An 18,595-nucleotide genomic window follows, 5' to 3' on the forward strand; every position below is an offset into this window, starting at 1 on the left:
TGGCTCCTGGTTTGGACACGAAGTGCAGAGGAGGCGTGGATGCTAGTTTGTGTGATTACACAGCTCTGACCCCTCGGATTGTCAAAGACAAATGGCCCTGCTGGTTCAGCCTGAAAGTTGTGGCATGGGGCACATCCTGCTCTCGTGACACCCTTCCTTTACCTGGTGTGTCTGTGTGGAAGGACAGATTTCAGGTGAAAGAAAGAAAACTGACCCCAAAGTGCACTTCTCTCTGCCCCGCCCCCCATGCTCTTGATTCAGTTAAGTCAAAGCAATTGTTAATTACCTGCTGTGCTAGAGGTGGGGGTACAATGATGTCATGTATTCTGGGCTCTAGAGGTCTTGCCATGGGTGAGACAGACAAATAGAGAAATAATGACAGCCATGTGACAAACGCTGTACTGGAGGGATGCACAGGTTGCCATGGGAACACAGAGGCAGCCGTGTTTAATTGTGGATGGGGTGGGGAGGTTGGGGAAGGTGTCACAGACACAGGCCCCCCCCCCCTTTTTTTTTTTTTTGCTGAAAGGTCATCAGCATTTGTCAAGTGGGGGGAGTGAGTCACTCTAGGCAGGAGCAGTAGTGTGCACCAAGGCACTGTGACAGGAGCTGTGTGTGCTGAAGATCGTCCTCGTGTTCTGGTGTGTGCGGCTTCCAGGGCATGTGTAAAGGAGCTGGAAAGTAAGGTTGGAAAGATGGTCAGGTCCATGTCAGGAGGAAGGCTCTTACGTGCCCAGCTAACACGAACTATGTGCTGAAGGTTTAAAGTAAAGGGATGACATGATATTTATGTTTTAGAAATAACAATTGACTTGATAGAATAAACTTTCCTTCATCCACCAAAAATTTTTTTAAATGTATAATTAAAGTCTGTTTTTTTAAAAAATATATTTATTTATTTTATTTTTGGCTGCGTTGGGTCTTCGTTGCTGCGCACGGGCTTTCTCTAGTTGGGGCGAGCGGGGGCTACCCTTCGTTGCGCTGCACGGGCTTCTCCTTGCGGTGGCTTCTCTTGTTGCGGAGCACGGACTCGGGGTGCATGAGCTTCAGTAGTTGTGGCACGCGGGCTCAGTAGTTGTGGCTCGCGGGCTTAGTTGATCCGCGGCATGTGGGATCTTCCCGGACAAGGGCTCGAACCCGTGTCCCCTGCATTGGCAGGCAGATTCTTAACAACTGTGCCATCAGGGAAGTCCCACCAAATGTTTTTTGAGAACCTTGTTACATGCAGACGTTCTAGGCCTCAGGAAAGTAACAGTAAACAGTAAATGCCCTACGTACATTGAGGTGAACTTATATTCTAGTGAGGAGAGACAGTGAGCAAAACAGAAGGTTAATTATGGGATTTATTAAAAGGTGTTAAGTGTTACAGAAAAATAAAGCAAGGAATGTAGATAGGGAGTCTTGGACACAGGTGGGAAGGGGTACGTTTTTAATCAGGGTGCTTTGTTATAAAGAAAAATAACTTTGTTTTGTATTTTTTCAATGAATTTGTTTTCAGTGTGTGTTTTAGGACTCAGATGCTATCCACATTTGTCTCTTTTTCATGTCAATTCTTCTTGCTGTTTTATAACCATGTTTACAGAAAAAGTATTGGGAAGACCTCCTCTACTGGCTGTAAAATAGAATTAGACCCTGACTCCGTGTCTGCTTAGTGTGTTTGCTCCTTCCAGTGACATGGACAGTATGACAGGTTGGAGTCTGGAGATAAGAAAGCGGAACTGTGTTCGAGGGAGGAGTTTTCAGTCTGGACCAGCTATTCTGTCTGCATTAAGGACAGAACAGGATGGAAAGGGCTTGCTTCAGTGGGAGCGTCGAAGCTGGAGTGAGGACAGACGTGTGTTGTCTACACAGGGGTGGGTGGTCATGCTTCCACACTTAGGGGTCACTGGGAACTGCTCTGGTGACCAGTTCAGCTGATTGGGGCTCAGCCGTAGCAGCAGTGAGTGGGTCCCTGGAGTTGGGCGTAGAGGTGTTTGAGGCCCGTCCTGTCACAAGGGGGCCAGCAGGGAAGCCGGGTGAAGGTGGAGCGTGGTGACAGCCTGGGATGGGACACAGATCCAAGAGGGCGGTCGGCGGGAGGAGATTTGAGACCAGATGACCAAGAGCAGCAGGATGCCCAGAGCTCTGGGTCCTGGGTGTCGTCACACCACCCATGGAACAGGCCCCCTGCTGGTGTGCCGTCGGGAGAGGTGAGCAGAAAGTCAGGTGGGCTGTTAATTTCAGAAGGTAAGAATGTTACCAGCACGTGCTCTCCATTGGGGAGGGTGGGTTTAAGACCCTGGTCCTGATTATTAGTCAGATTGTTCTGAAGTCTCCTACGTCTTCTACCAGAAGCAGTCTCTCTGGTTAGTGGGGAGATGGGCAGAGGGGTTCCGGAAATCCTAGATTGGCCCACGGTGCTGTAAAGAAAAGTTCTTTATGAAAGGCCTCAGATGAGCATGTTCAGGGCACAAAAGTCTTGTCCTTGTGAATGTGGGATTCTAACCTGGACTAGATCATCAGACATAGACCATTTTCTCCAGTAAAGCAGTGAGCATGGGGAGGGGGGGGTGGAGTGCAGGGCCAGAGGGAGCCTCTTCCCTCTAACGTGTGGCATTCAGGGAGTATGGCAATGGCTTCCCACCCACACTGATCCCTGACCTGGAGTTTGATTAGTTATGGAAACCAAAGGCCATTATTTTCAGTATTTGAAGGTCTCCCTTGGGGGACGAAGGGACAGCTCTGTCTACCAACATCCCTGAGGGCCGTGTGTGGTGGGAGAGCTTGGGGACTTGGCTGGGTAGGGCGCCATCAAGAATATGCAGCCATCAGCTTCTTCTGCGGGACAGGAGGGCTGAATAAGGCCTGAAGTAGGAAGTTTATCTGAGGGGACAAAGAAGGGCTTCTAAGGAACCAGTAGGGGAAATAAGACAAAACGGGGCAGGGGAGTTCTCCTCGCAGTAGAGCGCCATGCTGTCCATCGGAAAGCACGAGGATACCACCACACACCTTGTTTGGGTTGGCTTCAGGTGGCAGGGAACACGGGGGTTCATGCAGCACTTGGGCAGCCAGGTCTGATTCTGTGGAGTTCTCCAAAGGTGGACATTTTCAAGAAGGGAAATTCGTAAAGGGCGAATTTGATGGCAGCTGGAGGACCCCAGGCAGACAGCCACAGAGGCTCAAGGCAAGAAGGTGAGGTGGTTTTCACCCAAATAGTAAAAATAGCTAGGTGGGATCACCTTGAGGACGACGCAGGGTCAGCAACGCTGTGAATCCTAAACACCTGCCTTGCTCCCCGGCCCCCGAGCCTGTTTGTGGCAATTAAAAGTAAGACACGCGGGGGGGTCGGTGCCCATGCCCAACTCTCTCTCAGGGTGCTGGCAGCTGTGTGCAAGGGGCTGCTGCTTCCTGGGTGGACAGGCCAGTGCTTCAGCCAGAACACACGGGTTGCCCTGAGAGGGAACTCCGTGATTTAGGAATTAGGCCAGAGGACGGGGAAGGGACAGATGGGAAAAAGCCTAAACGTTTATGATATTGACAGCTAGAGAGAGATTGTTTCCATCAATGAAGACCACAGGTAATTAAAGATCTATTTTGGCTAATAATTTTAACTAACCCTTTGCTTTAAAAATTCTCGTGTAATTTGCTAATGATAGATTTGAATTTTATTTTCATCTTTTTGTCTTCTTTCTACCTCATTTTTCATATGTGTACACACACACACACACACACACCCTCTCTATTGAGGATATATGTGCAGAGAAAACTTTTCTCACCAAAGGGATAGCAGTAGTAAATTGTGGTTCCTGGAAGAACTTCCCGACAAGCTTTTACTTCTACTCATTGATTTATTTAACGAATACTTATTGAATGCTTACTGTATACCAGGCCCTGTTCAGACTCTGGGAATTCATCAGTAAAACCAGGCAGACAAAAATCCCTACCCACCCTCATGCTCTAGTGGGAAAAAAAGGTAAGAAATGTTAGCATGTCATTAGATGTAATGTTAGATGGAAATAGAGAGCTGTGGAGAAAAATCCAGCAGGAAAGCAGGATAGGAAGGGCCAGGAGTAGGGGTGGGGTCTTGGGGAGGGGATCCAACTTTAAACAGAGTGGTCAGAGAAAAGCCCACAGAGATGTGACGTCTGAGCGCGGGCCTGATGGAAGTGAGGGAGTTAGCATAGCAGATTCCTCGGGAGGGAGTGTTCCAGGCAGAGGAACAGTGAGCCTGAGTGAGCCGGGTGTGTTCAAGGGACAGCGAGGAGGCCCGTGTGCCCAGGGCCAACTCAGGGGGACAGGAGAGGCCAGGGAGTGGATGGGGCCTGTTGATGGGGGGTTGTGTGGGGTTCATTGTAGGGACCCTGGTTTTCCCTCTGAGTGAAATAGAAGAAGCCATTTGAGAGTTTTGAGCAGAGTCGTCCTGGGTGCCCTCTCGGGACCAGACTCTGGTGGGAAGGATACGGGGAGCAGCTGGGGGACTGGTCAGGAGACTGTCGGGGTCATCCAGGTGAGCGGTGATGGCCCTTAGACCAGGGTGACTGTAGTGAGATGGCGGGAAGGGGCCGGTTTCCAGACATATTTTGAAGGTGAAGCTAACAGAATTTCTTACTGGATTAGAGAAAGGAAAGAGTCACAGGTGACTGCACTGTTGTTCCCTGAGCAGCTGGGAGGATGTGTTCTCGAGACATGGGGGGTTGTGAGCAGAGCCAGCTGGCACGAGAAGATGGTGCTTTGGGCTTGGCTGTGGTGAGTTCAGGTGTGTTACACCACCTGGAGATGCCAACAGGTGACTGGAGGGATGGTGACATGCGGTTGTCGGCATGGAGACGCTGGATGGCTTGAGACCACTGGGTGTATGGCCGAGAAAAGAGGGCAGCAAGTCAGGGAGGGAGGGGGATCGGTGAGGGGGGAACGTGTCCTTGGACCCACCAAGCACTTGGTTCCGGGCGGTAGGAGTGGCCGGCTGTCAAAGGCGGGTCTAGTGAGATGCGGCCTGCATGGCTGCACTGGAGTTAATGACATGGAGGTCATTCGCGGCCTGGAGAAGCAGTTTTGACGCAGTGATTGGGGGTGCGCAGTGATGGGGCCAAGGCCTGCACAGCTACAGGCTTGAGCCTTGGGAGTGGAGACACGGAGAGTGGGGCCCAAAGCATTTTTATTTTAAAGGTGGGGGAGGTTATAGCATGTTTGTAAAGCTGATGCAAAGGATCCCCTAGAGGTGGTATTGATACTCAGTGTGTATCCAAATGTCCAGAACTCAGAAACTTTAAAAGCACCTGTTATTTGGATAATCATTAGAATAATCAAGAGTGGGCAACAGAAGTACCAAAGGGCTCAAGTAGAATTTCATTCTTTAACATTTCTTTCTTAAAATTCTGTTGAATCATGGATTCTAAGAACTGAAAGGACTTTTAGAATGTAAGGCAGTAGGTAGCTTTCAGATTTTTTAGCTGGGGGATGCTGTTTTCCAGTGGAATCTCACAGAAAGCTACCCTGCACACAGATTTAGCAATCCTGCAGGGACTCCTCACTGACCCTGCAACCCACCTCCTGCTGGAGACCCTGAGTCCTCAAGGGGTCCCTGGGGCTGTCAGGGGAAGATGCAGAACTACTGCTTTAATCCAGATACCACATTTACCAGGAAGGAGTTTAGAGGTTAAGATTATTGTTCTTGCCTGAGGATAAACACAATATTTAGTTTAAGAGCTGGAGGAGAAGCCAGTTTCCTGAGTCTTAGGACAATGGACTGTCTATTCTGTCCTTGGCACCTGTGGCCATGCTCCTCGCTAGAGCAGTGCAGGACCCTTGAGTGAAAGAATGAATGAAAGAGTGGCTTGAGGGGAAGAGTCCCGAGGCTCAGCGGTTGCAGTACCTGAGAATCGATGCCACCCTTTCACCCCTGTGGTTCCCCCTTGGGGTCCAGGTTTGTGCCGTAAACACCTGTGCATCCATCTAGGTGGGTCCTGCAGGCTGGGTGTGGTCCTCACGGCCGTGCACCTCAAACGTGTATGTCACTGGACAGCGTAGAACTCTTGTTGCTGCTCCATGGAGCTGTAGTGAGCGGGGTGTGCAGGGTTAGTCTTTACAGGTGTGCATTAAATGCTCAGGGCTGTGTGGTTACATCCTGTTCAGAGGCCTTTACTTAAAGCCTGTAGATGGAGCACTGGGCCTGGTCCTCAGCAGGGTGTCCAGGGCGCTCCATGACCGCACATCTGGCCCTCAGCCTTACTTCCACATCGTGGGCTGTGGCTCTACGGGACTGGCCCCCCGCCCCCAGAGCTCCCCCAGCAGGTCCTCAGGCGGGAACTGCCAGCTGATGTGTGTGCTGTTACTGCTGCTCCGCGCATGGGGGTGTCCCACATGTGCTTCGTGCTGAAATGTCACTGAGATAGTGGGGCTGGAGCTGTATGTCTGGATTTCTGTTTGGATGACGTCGTGGGGAGTTAGGTACTTCATTATGGTGGATTTAGAGTTCTACAAATATTTGGTTTTCACAGAGATTTCCCTCCTTAAGATAGGCTTTTTATTTTCCTGATTATAAAATCATACATAAACTCACAAGGAACTACAAATTACTAATGATCCCAGTACCCAGAGGTATCATTGTTTGTATTTTGCTCAGCATCTTTTCAAAGTATTTTCCCATGTGCATTGTATATATTGATACACCTTTTTGTTCCGCAGAGTATTTTAAGGTGGTTCTTACCTGCTTCCAGTACTGTTCTAAGAAGCTAATTGAGAACCCCTCTTCGCATTTTATATACAGAAAAACGCAGAAAAGAATTCATTCATTCAGTGCCTTTAAACATAGAAAAGAAATAGTGCTATTTGCCAATTCAAGTCCTAGAGGATTTTTACTGACTTTTAAAATACCTGATCGTGCTTTGCTGAAAGTTGGGTAATTTTTTCAAGCTGCTCTAAAGGATAATTTTAAGACTGGAAGTCTAAAGCCAAAGTACCTTGGACTTTTAAAGGCACATTTTTCACTCATGGTTGTTAGAGAATTTTAGACACATTAAAAATGTTTTCAGCACCATAGTGAGAGCGATAAGCTACATCATAAAATGGATTGAGTTAAAAAAAATTTTATTACTGTCTTTGATGGGAGATTCTTCTCTGTTAATCTTACTATATGGGCAAATGTCCTTTTATCATGTCACAGTCATCTTTCTGTAGGACAACTATGGTTTCAATAGCACCACTTAAGATACGACAACTTTTATTAAGTGCTTGTTAATTTAATTCATTACATAGAATGTAAACCTTCAAATTAAATTCTCCTTTGTTTCAAATTTATGACCGGCAAAGTCAGCACCGTCTTTGAGTGAGGGGAGCACGTTGTTAGTGATGTGCAGTCTTTACGTTTGGCCTTCGGTGTGCTGCTCAGGTCACCGTGTGATGCCAGGTGAGGCACCCACAGTGTCTCAGACCTCTTTCCTCAGGTGTGCGTGGAGATCAGTGTTGATGTTATGTGAGATATTGAGTCTCTTACGGGTTACTCAAAATGTATTGCTTGTGTTGAAAAATGTTGCAGAAGAACATGCATTTATCATCCTTCTGCCTTTCACATGCTGTCAAAAGCTGACATTTGAGATGAATAGCCCTAAGGATTAACTTTTCATTTCTGAAGAGTCTCGAAGCTTTATCTTCATAATTTGCTAAATCGCTACTTTCTGGACCCTGTCATTCTGGCTTCTTCAATAGAAACCAGTCTAATATTCCAGCCTCACAGGAGGCCACACAGGAAAGAACAATCTGAGGAGCCCTTTTCCCTTTTTGGACAAAGTTGGTGTCGAGGTGGCCTCCGTGTTGTTGTACAGCGCCCTGTAATAAGAAGAGTGACTGATCCTCTCAGGTCTGAGAAGCAGGAGAAAGTCTGTTTCCGACTGACTGCAGCGCCTCCTGCTGTGGGCCAGCGAGCGTTCGCCGCCGGGCCTCTGGTCTCCACCGGTCCGCGGCAGCCCCTTTGCTTGGAGCTGGGTTTAGTGACTGGTCACTAGAGCTCTCTACGGTCACAGGTTTCCTCCGTCCCCTGCATTTCTAGGTTCGTGGTTTTTGTCTTTTACTCACTGTTTTCATTTCTGTGGGACTTTGCTTTTATGGTAGATAATATTGTGCCTTGCAGGGGAGTAGGCAGTGTATGAATAAATCAGTAAAAGTATTGTCATCGCGATAGTAGGAAATATAAACTTATATTGGTCGTGGTAAAATTATTTGTGCTAATTTTAGAACCTTATTAGTCCTTCACTTACAGGTCCCTAGCAGCTAAGTTTAGTCTCTGTTATCTACAATGTAAGTATATTAAGAAGACCCCATTACTGAGAGCAAGTTCTAGATTTAACATCAGAAATGTTGGAGCCAGAATCATTCCCAGTTTTCTGGTGTGTGAGTGACGGACATGTGAGCTGAGTGAGCCCATGGTGCTGTATGAACTTTCACAGAAATAGCTGCCATGGACCGCTTTGCCTGTTCACAAAAGAGGCTGATTCTACGGTTGTGATGCATTACTTTGTGACTGAGGTCATATCTGTGAAAACTAAGGCTTTAAAAAGGGCACAGGAAAAATTGAGAACAACTTTTTGTTGCCTTTTCCCCCAGCTTTATAGACATGTGATTGACGCATAACATTGTGTAAGTTTAAGGTGGACAATGTGATTTGACACACGTGTATATTGCAAAATGAAAACCACAGTGGTTAGCTGACACCTGCATCATGCTACCTAATTACTATTTCTTTTTTTGTGGTGAGAACATTTAAGATTTACTCTTAGCAACTTTCAAGTACCTGTTTTTTTTGCCTTTTAACTAATAGAATGTTGACTCTACCAAGTGGATTAACTTTGGCCTCTGAGATGCAGATTTGTTCTCCTGCAAGTCAAGATTGAGTATTTACCCCTGTCCAAGTTTAGTTTTAGAATAGTCAAATTGTTAAGCTACTGGTCCTTAAACATTTTTTTTAATATAGTTTTTTGTGTGTGTGTAAAAGTTTGGAATTCACAGACCACTCTAGGATATTCCATTTCTTTCCTGCTTTCAGGGCTCTTAAAATTGCTTGTTTTTTTCAAAGGTAATAAAATTCAAAGGTAACAAAGGAAATTCTCGTAATCATTCTTTTCCTTTCTCCTTTTTCACATGGTATACTCCAAATGGTTAGTATTAGTTTGTACCTAATAGGAATGACATTTAGGACAAAAAGTGTTTTTCCCCAAATTCGGTAGAAATTGTGGGTGTTAAGTTCCATTACAGGAGGTTTGTTCCCTGACTTTGGGTGAGTCAGGAATTCTCTCATCTGTGACCTGAGAGGGCAGTCCACTGTGTCTCTAGGGCCTTCTCAGCGTTAGAATTTTATGAATCTGTGACAATTCAAAGTCACTGAAATTCATCAGAAGCTTTATGTAGGAATGTAGAGAAACTAAAGAATTCTCCAAATTTGGAGAAAATTCTGTATTACTAAAAACAAATAAAGTGATCCTAAAATCTATTGCTGATTCTAGATTTTTTTAAATAAAAAATCAAATAGAGAATTATGGCAAAAGGGGATGCCATTTTCTTTACCTAAAAAACCCTGACTTTAAAGAAGAGGAATTATTTAAATATTACAAATTTTAAAATTAAATATATAGCTCTTGCAGGAAAAACTGGTTCCTGGTTGTTGATTCTATATTCTATTCCGATATTATACATCTGAAATCACCATGAATTTGTAACCAAAATGTTTCTGATGTTAACAGTCTTTGATTTCCTTCAACTTCTTGCTTAGCAGGAATACTCAACAAGTTCCACAAAGAATGGACAAGATAAAAGAAAACATTTGGAAAAATTCTTCTGTCTTCTTTCTCTGACTTGTTTTATTTCATTGAGGATGTTTCCTGGCTCTATAGTGTGTCAAAATGTAGTTTGCGGGTCATACCTGTGGTCCCAAAGTTTCTGAAATATCCCATCGACAGTAGAAAGTTATAGCAACCAGGCCCTATATCCAGGAGTCGTCAAAATACCTGCCCATTTTAAGACATTAGTTTTTTTTTTTTTTTAAGTAAATTAGCAAATACCAACTAAACATTCCAATACTAGCTACACAATACTATTAGCTAGAGTGAGGGCTTCATATGAATGAGTTCTCTGCTTCTCATGAGGCAGTGGCTTTTCTTGGCTGCCCATCAGAATCAGTCTAAGGATCCCTAGGAACCCCCCACTATCCAGGCCACACCTCACGCCAGGGAGCGCAGTGGTCCAGGCTGGTGTTGAAACATCAGCCCAAGGATTCCATAGGCGGCCATGGTTAGAGCCTCTCATTTGGGGTTCTTAGTTTGTTTGAACTATCACAATAACCTAATTATTAGGGACCACCCCTAATGTCTGAACACACTGGGCTTTGGGGTAGAAAGTATGGTAGAGATGGTCCTGCAGGGTGAGTCAGGACTGAGTTGGAAGCCTGCCTCGATCAGTACAGTTAGGTTACCTTGGACAGGCATTTGACTCTGGTCTGCAGTTTCATTCCAACTTTAGCATTAATCTTTAACACTTAATAACATTATAGCAGATTTCTAAATATATCAGGAAGCCGAAGTTGGTGCAAAATTTCAATTCAGTTGTTTTGATTCAAGTGGCCATGAAATGGAGAGATTTTTAGTTTGATATTCAGCTAATGACTCACCATTGAGAAGATTTAGATATTATGAAATTGAAATTCAGTGGGTTGATGTTGGTATTTCCATTATCTAAGAACTAAAAGCTTTCTAAGCACATCAGTAGCACAAGCCTTTTTAATGCATTCTGAGTAATGTTAAGCCTACTTAAGATAAACTGTTTTGAGAACTTTGTTGCATACATGTCATCCTCATTACAAATGAATTTTACACATTCATGAAAACAGATTTGGAAACTGAGAGGCAGCAATTAGAGAGCCTGAGACCAGAGGTGGAGGATCTGGACACATGTCTGCATTTTGCCATTTATTCGCAGTTTAATTATGGGCAGGTCACTTAATCTGAGTCTTAATTTCCTCATCTGTAAAATGGGAATAATAGTATCTACCCTAATAATTTCACAGGGTTCTTAAGAGGCTCAGATGAGGTCATATGTTTATTCAACAAACAGGTGACTCACCAAGGGCCCGTTCCTCGCTGGGCAGCGGTCTCACTGTGAGGGACGTAAAGAAGGAAAATGGATCCTTGGAAGGAGTGAGCACGTGTGTTTGTTGCTGCTCACATTTACAAAAATTCGTGTTGTAGTCCTTTGAAGAGGGCTTGCTCTTTCATCTCTGTGTTTCTGTGTCTCTGGGCCTGGCACTGAACACAGAAGGAGCTAAAATACTGGTTGTGTGAATAACTGAATCACATAATTCATTTCCTTGAAAATATTTTGTTACTCTAGACAGGGTCTCCTTTAAACAAGCTGAGATCAGAGTGAAGTATGGATGTGGTTTCATTTCTGCGTTCGTTTAAAGTTCCACACAAACTTGAACATGGGAGTTTAACCTGGGATCCTTTCAAACCGCAGCGGTGCTTAACTTTTTACTTGGAGTTCGATTCAGTTTAGGTTAGTGTTCCCTTCTTTCCAGTCACCGTTTCAGCAACATCAGGAGTACTGTTTTTGGCTAATGTCCTTTTCATGTTGGGTAGGGATCCAAACTCCAGTATTTCTTTTGGAAAGGAAGATAAATTCTTTCCTTGACATCCATTTTCTCCATTAAGTTAAAAAAAAAAGTCACTTCATCAATGTAATTTCAAGCAGCTGGATTTGAGTCTGTGCCGCTTATGGCAGCAGAGTTGGGCTTCAGCAGAGCTCCTGCCATGTGGCCTGGTTCACAGTCAGCACACGGAGTTTTCACCTGGACGTTGCAGCCAGTCACCAGCTCTGGATGTACATTTGGGGGGTGTTCACGTGTGGGTCTGAACTAGGTCAAGGCTTTGGTTGTTGTCTCTTTCTAGACTCTGTTAGGAAGATGTGAACACAGAGAATTGTGATGGCACTTTCATACTGGGTTGCAGAAATACTGAGGATTTAAAGTTGTCTCTTTACTGCAGATAAGGGGTTCTCTTTGCAGCCCCTCTGTGTCGTTAGCATAGTGGATGGAGGTCTTGTGTGCTGATGTCTAGCCTTTTATTATTTATTTGAATAATGGAATTTTAGAGTGGAAAGAACCTGCCACCCATGTTCTAGACAGACAAAACCAAGGAGAAATGAAGAGGCTGTGATGGTCAGTGTCAGTGGGGGTCCTGGTCGCTTTCTGTGAGGTTTTTTCTACTGGCTGCTCACTGAGTGGGATGTCCTGTGTGAATCCCACCAGCTTCTGTGGATGCTCCTAGGGAAAAGCACTCGGTCAGAATTAGGGTGATAGTCGATGTAAGATATACATAGACGTTTATGCGCCCATGTGTATGTAATTGTGTAATTTCCTTTATCCTTAATTGCTTAAATTTATAGTAATGTGTTAAGTTTGCAAATTTATTTTGTCTTATACAAGTAAATTCCATTTTCAAATACTGATTTGCACAGGTTGCAGACATCCCATGCTCAGTGAAGCCTACAGGCATTGGGTTGGGCTCCATCCTGTTCTTTAAGTCACTTACGGGGCCCTTGGTACGGATGCTTCTCAGCAGAGGGCACACGTTGTGTTCCCATGTTTTATGTTATAAAGTCAATGCTGCCCCGCCTGGTAATAAACCTGGTTCTTCTTAGGCATGAGATGAACGAACACCAGTGAGGTTTAATGTTTTGCCCAGAGCCTCACAACATCCAGTGACAAGTTGGAAATAAAATGTATGAGACTTCTTTTGTCCAGCCTGAGCTCCTGAGTCCTGCTGCCGCCCGGGCTGCTGCTGCACTAGCTCCCTCATCCTTGGTGGCGGGGAAAACCGCCAAGGATTTTTTCAAGCAAAGGAAGAGTCCCATAGTCATGACTTGCTGGGCACATCATGTTACTATTTTGTGGGTCAGAGGCGTGGGATGAGTGAGGTATGGCAGGCCCCGAGTGCCCCTGAGCTCTTACCGAAAGAGTCCCTGTCTGCGTTCTGTTCCCTGGGCTCTCCAGGTAGACTGAGTGCCCAGACCATCACGGCACACAGATAGGAAAGGAGAAGTAGCAGCTGAAGAGCATCAGGCTGGCATTGACAACTGCATGCTTTATATTGTGCTTTTTCAGAGTGCAAATTCACCTGCACCAGCGGGCAATGCTTGTATCTTGGTTCACTGGTCTGTAACCAACAGAACGACTGTGGGGACAACAGTGATGAAGAAAACTGTCTCCTGGTGACTGAACATCCACCTCCGGGCATCTTCAGCTGTAAGTCCCTCCCGCTCACCTTGGTATCATTCAGTTGGGTTGTGTTTGGGGATGGTTAGGAGGCAGCGACCTGGGGAAGCGGGAAGGATGTTGTTTTTTGGTTAAGAGAAGAGGTTTGCGTTTTCACAAAGGGAATGTTTTCTTTTAGGATAGAAATATGGTGTGTCTGAGAGTCAGAAGTTCCTTCCACTTTGAGCGGCCTGTGTTTTGGGAGAGGCTTTCTACTGCTTATCTTAGAAGCACTGACTGATCCCAAGAAATAATATATTGACTTAGTATTCTTCATACTGATTTTGTAGAATTTTTTAGAGTAATTTCAAACAATAATTTTAAAATAATTTTAAATAAGCAAAGAAAGGTACATAGAGGGTCCACAATTAAACATGTAATTAAAATAAGAAAATAGAAAAAGTTTATATGGGACTTTTAAAAAAGGTTGCGATGATGTGTTTTTCTATTTGATATTGGATGGAAAGCAACCTGAGTGAGATGTTTCCCTGTGTGAATCCCCAGACTGAGGCTGTGAGCATTTCTTGAACTGGAAGAAGGTGAAATCCGAGTACAAAGTTCATTCATTTTTGATCTCATGGCTTTTATGAAGAGGAAGGAGCAAGAAGGCGGCTTGGAAACACTGCCGAACTTCTTTTAGGGAAAACTTCTCGTAGGGAAGGGGCTTGTTGCCTCCTGTGTTTCCTGGGCTGAGGGAAGCGGGTTGAGGTCACGGATGTTTTACAGCACTGACCCTCGTCAGGGGTCTTCCCACTGAGATCATCTCAGGAAACATGTGGCTTCTCTCCCCACTTTTACTGACATTATTGTGAGAAGTTATATTTGTTTTTATTTACAGATTCTAAAATTTTTGTTCTAGAGATCAGACTACATAATACTGATCCTATAATGTGAAATGGGAGGGGATTTTAAAAGAGAAGCAGTTTTCTCTATTCCCACTGTGTTTTTATGTTGGGGGAAAGCTGTGAGTTTTAAGCCTGCTACTTACTCCTGCTAAATCGGGAGTCTAATTGTGCTGTCATTTCTGTTGTGTCAGTTTGCACTTTCTTATATTGAGCGTTCTTAGAGTCCCATCTCGATACTTTGAGAAGACAGTTTAAGGTGAGCTGTGTGCTTTCTTGGTGTTTAGTCCATGTGCTTCCTCCGGTGATGTTTTCTGCAGTAGCCTTTGTGGCCGTCAACACTGTAATTTGCTCAGTACGCCTGCCTAGACCCAGGGGAGGAAGGGACTCCTCAGTGAGCCATGCCTGCCGTAGCCCCGTCCAGCAGCTCTGAGCCTTGTCTGCGTGGGGGTCGTGAGGATTAAGCGGGATGGTCCACGGGAAGCACTTAGAGTCTGGCTGGTACCGAGCACTTGATACAGGCCAGTCAGCCTCAAGCTGGGGTCTTAGAAGGAGAAGAGCAGCGTGGAGGCAACATCTCACTTGTGTTCTCTAGACTTGAGTAACGTACACACTTACACGACAGATGGTGGGTAGGACATCAGGACCCTGCGCGGGGTCTCGCCTGGTCGGAGCTCCTGTGAAAAGCAGGCAGGACGCACCTCTGGCCTCTGCCCAGGGGCACTTCCCGGAGGTGTTTCCCCTTCACGTAGGTTCTGCCACTGCCGCAGTCCTGCGGTGTCCCTTCCTCCCAGCCTCTCCCCCTTTCTCATCAGTATTTCCTGGTTTATAAAGCGGATTTCCAGATATCTTTTCCATTCATTTTTAAAAATGTGAACACTTTAATTTTGCTTAGAAGCCAGGTGAAGCAGTTACATCTGTAAATGGCTCAGCGTTGCCCAGGGAGCTCCGAGAGTTTGTATAGTTGATTTACAATGTTGTGTTGATTTCTGCTGTACAGTAAAGTGATTCAGTTGTACATATATATATTCTTTTCCATTATGGTTTCTCACAGGATATTGAATATAGTTCCCTGTGCTGTACAGTAGGACCTTGTTGTTTATCTATTTTATATATAGTAGTTTGTATCCTAACAGAGGAATCTTAAGATCCTGTTGGCAAACTGTTGGTCCCTAGTGTTCAGATGTAACTAGGCTTGTGCCCTTGTAGCCAAAATGGGAGGCTGTTTACAATGTGCTGTCTTTTAAGAAGATTGGAAAGTCAGGAGACACAATGACAAAGGGCAGGATGAGGGCTGTGGCTTCAGGTTAACCTGGGTTCTAGTTCTAGCTTAAGGAAGCAACTAAACCCCTTTAAGGCTTAGTTTCTCTGTCTGCAAAATGAGAATAATTTCTGCCATATAAGGTTGCTATGAGGATTTACATGAAATAACACACATGAAGAGTGCGGTCTGCATCATCATCTCATTGCTGTCTTCGTCCCTGCTTGCTGTGTGGGACGTCTTGGGGAGGGGACCTCCGTGACTGCTGCCGTCTGTCTGCACGGCAGAGCCTTCTTCAGGTGGAGCGTGGGTTCCAGGCATCCACAGGCGAGTTTATCCTCAGAGGTTCTGGGCATTTCCCACCTCCTCTGCCCCTGCAGAAGGCCTGCTGGGGAGCCGCCAGCTGAAGGGGGCTTGCTGGGCCTGGCCCACAGTCCTCGCTCCCCTGCTGGCTCAGGGGCCACTCATCACATAGGGGTTTGCTGTGGCTGCTCTGTCCTCTGTGCTGCTGGAGGGTGATCGGGTACCGAATCACTGCACTCTCCTCCCCTTGGTCTGTCAGGCAAGAGCACAGAGCAAAGGCTGTTCTACTCCCCCTCAGCTGCCCAGCAGGGCTTGGATGCTCTCCACTTGGGAGGGGGTCTGCAGGGCCCACCAGCCTGCGGCTGCAGCAGGCGTACCTCTGTTGGGGGCGCCACTTACTCCCTGCCTTGGGAACTTGGAATATTACAGGACTTCTTGTCTATAGACGGATGCATTCTAAGAAAACAAAGAGTGCTTTCTCCTTATTCCTGTCTAAGAACAAGAGTCATTTACTTGATCTGCTTTGTACCCAAGTAAGGGAAACACTCAGTGTTCTGCTTTTTGATCGCACTTAGGTTCAAGCAGGGTGGAATCAGTTTTCTGCCTGTGTTGTTGGCTGTGGGCATGCGCCCTGGCTCAGGTGTCTTGCTCCTCTCTCTCATTTCATATTTGCTAAAATTTAGAATGAATTAAGGTTAGAAAGAAAATGTCACTGTCATTTGTGAAGGCAGCAGTGCTAATGATAATAGAAGCCCTTATAGTAGCTGTAAGAAACTTTTCCTTCCTGAGTGGTCTCACTGCTTCTCTGCCTTGCTGATCCGTGGCCTGAGGCGAGGCCCTGCACAGATGTGGGGACGGGGCTGTGCTGAGTGTTTCACGAGGAAAGCGTCTTGCTGGTTCATCTTTTTACAGAAGAGGGAAACGCTGTGGCCAGCTTTTTCCCATGTCTTTTGTCTTTCTCCATCAAAACATTGTACTTCTGAGGGACTTCCCTGGTGGCGCAGTGGTTAAGAATCCACCTGCCAATGCAGGGGACACGGGTTTGAGCCCTGGTCCAGGAAGATCCCACATGCCGCGGAGCAACTAAGCCCGTGCACCACAACTGCTGAGCCTGTGCTCTAGAGCCCGTGTGCCACAACTACTGAAGCCCGCGCACCCAGAGCCCGTGCTCCGCAACAAGAGAAGCCACCGCAGTGAGAAGCCCGTGCACCGCAACGAAGAGTAGCCCCCCGCTCGCAGCAACTAGAGAAAGCCCGTGCGCAGCAACAAAGACCCAATGCAGCCCAAAAAAAAAAAAAAAATTGTACTTCTGAGCACTAAAAATACAAATTATGCGAAAAAATTATTATTTGTACAAATAAAATTACGCAAATTATTATATTTACAGATACAGTTTGTAAGTGCCTTCTTTGGTCATTGTACCAAGCATTCTGGGGAATGCAGGACAACAGATCCTGTTATCAAGGTGCTTGACAGTCAGCTTGGGGAACCGAAAGACACTCGTACAAAGACGACTCAACATGACACAGGCTACCAAGCCGAGCGGTCCCAGCAATTCGTGGTCCAGGAGTCCACAGAGAACCATTCCACTGGGACGTGGTCACGGTGGCTTCGCAGAGGAGGCGTGCTGGGTGTCAGGGCCAAGGACGGTGGAGTGTGGGTGAGCGAGGCCTTGGCGGGTGGCTGGAGGCAGAGAGCGAGCCGGTCATGCCACACCTCCCGCCCTTGTCACTGAAGGGACGGACCTCGGGTCCCCAGCTGCACAGCCTGCCTGTCGCCTGTGTTGCTGGCCCTGCGCCCTGGGCTTTGGCTCCACAAACCCACTACCCTTTGAAGCCCCTGTGCCACATCTTGGTGGCGGGAGCAGTTTCTCTGGCTTCTGAGAAACAGGCATTGAGCAGCCTTGGAGGAACCATGTGCTTTGAAGGCGTTGGCAAGAGCAAGCCTTCCTCAGTCACTGCTCAGGAGTCATGCCCTGGAGCTGGGGAGCACAGAGGGGGTCCCTGTGACAGCTTCACCTCCAGTGAATGAGGGCGTCCGATATGGGGGGGGGGGGGAGGAGAGGGTGGCACTCTCACCGTTACTGGTGGCTCTTTGCTTCTTTCTTCGTTGGTGGCCTAGTAAACCTGAATCTCAAAGTCAGATGAGCTGATGCTAATAAAGTTCCCCCATTCAGCCAGGATTTTAACTTCAGGACTTTTCAGAAGGAAACTGTTTTTTTGCCCAGGGCTGTTTAGGGTAATAACAACCAAATAAGATAAATTCAGCACATTAAAATCTGAGCTGAGTGTCTTTCTTCCCAAACCAGCTCTCCAGCTCTTCCCACCTTCGTCAGTTTTTTCCAAAGGGACTGGCACTCTCCTTGTCACCGAGCTGTGCTCCCCTGTGCCCATGTCTGGCTGTCTGCTCCCCACCTCCCCAGGACTTTATTCCTTCATCCACTCACTCAGCTTTGTCGAGATAGAGTCGACACACAGCACTGTGTGAGTTCAAGGTGTCAGCGTGACATCTTGAGTCGCGTACAGTGTACAGAGACATCCGCACAGCGAGTCACTGAACATCAGCACTGTGTATTCGGGACCATGTTCGTAACCATGTAGAACCCTATTCACAACCAGGCTTCACAGAGACCGGACCTTTATTTTTTCTGTTTATTTCATTAACGATAATTCTCTAATAACATTCATATTCCTCCAGCTGTCTTATAAATTGTTTTGTTCTGTTTACAGTTTGTTTGAATCAGGATCCAAAGGGGCCCTAAGCGTTGTTCCAGGATGCTGTGCCGTCCCCTGAGGAGTGTTTCCTGTCTGCGCCACGTACTCCCCCCCCCCCCCCCCCCGCGCCGTGATCTGGGTGGAAGGTCTGGACTGTCTGGTGGCAGTGTCTCACGCTCCAGATTGTGCCCCGCTTCCCCGG

At 46.4% G+C, this 18,595-nt stretch overlaps 1 protein-coding gene across 1 annotated transcript in view; it reads left to right on the forward strand.

Moving 5' to 3' along the window:
* Positions 1-18,595, forward strand: part of LDLRAD4 (low density lipoprotein receptor class A domain containing 4) — a 297,449-nt gene that overhangs the window by 173,612 nt on the left and 105,242 nt on the right. Inside the window, 1 exon segment of the mRNA XM_061170466.1 lies at positions 13,124-13,264. Coding sequence (XP_061026449.1) covers positions 13,124-13,264 — 141 coding nt within the window.

Source organism: Eubalaena glacialis, chromosome 15, assembly GCF_028564815.1.
Source record: "Eubalaena glacialis isolate mEubGla1 chromosome 15, mEubGla1.1.hap2.+ XY, whole genome shotgun sequence".
Classification (NCBI taxonomy): Eukaryota; Metazoa; Chordata; class Mammalia; order Artiodactyla; family Balaenidae; genus Eubalaena; species Eubalaena glacialis.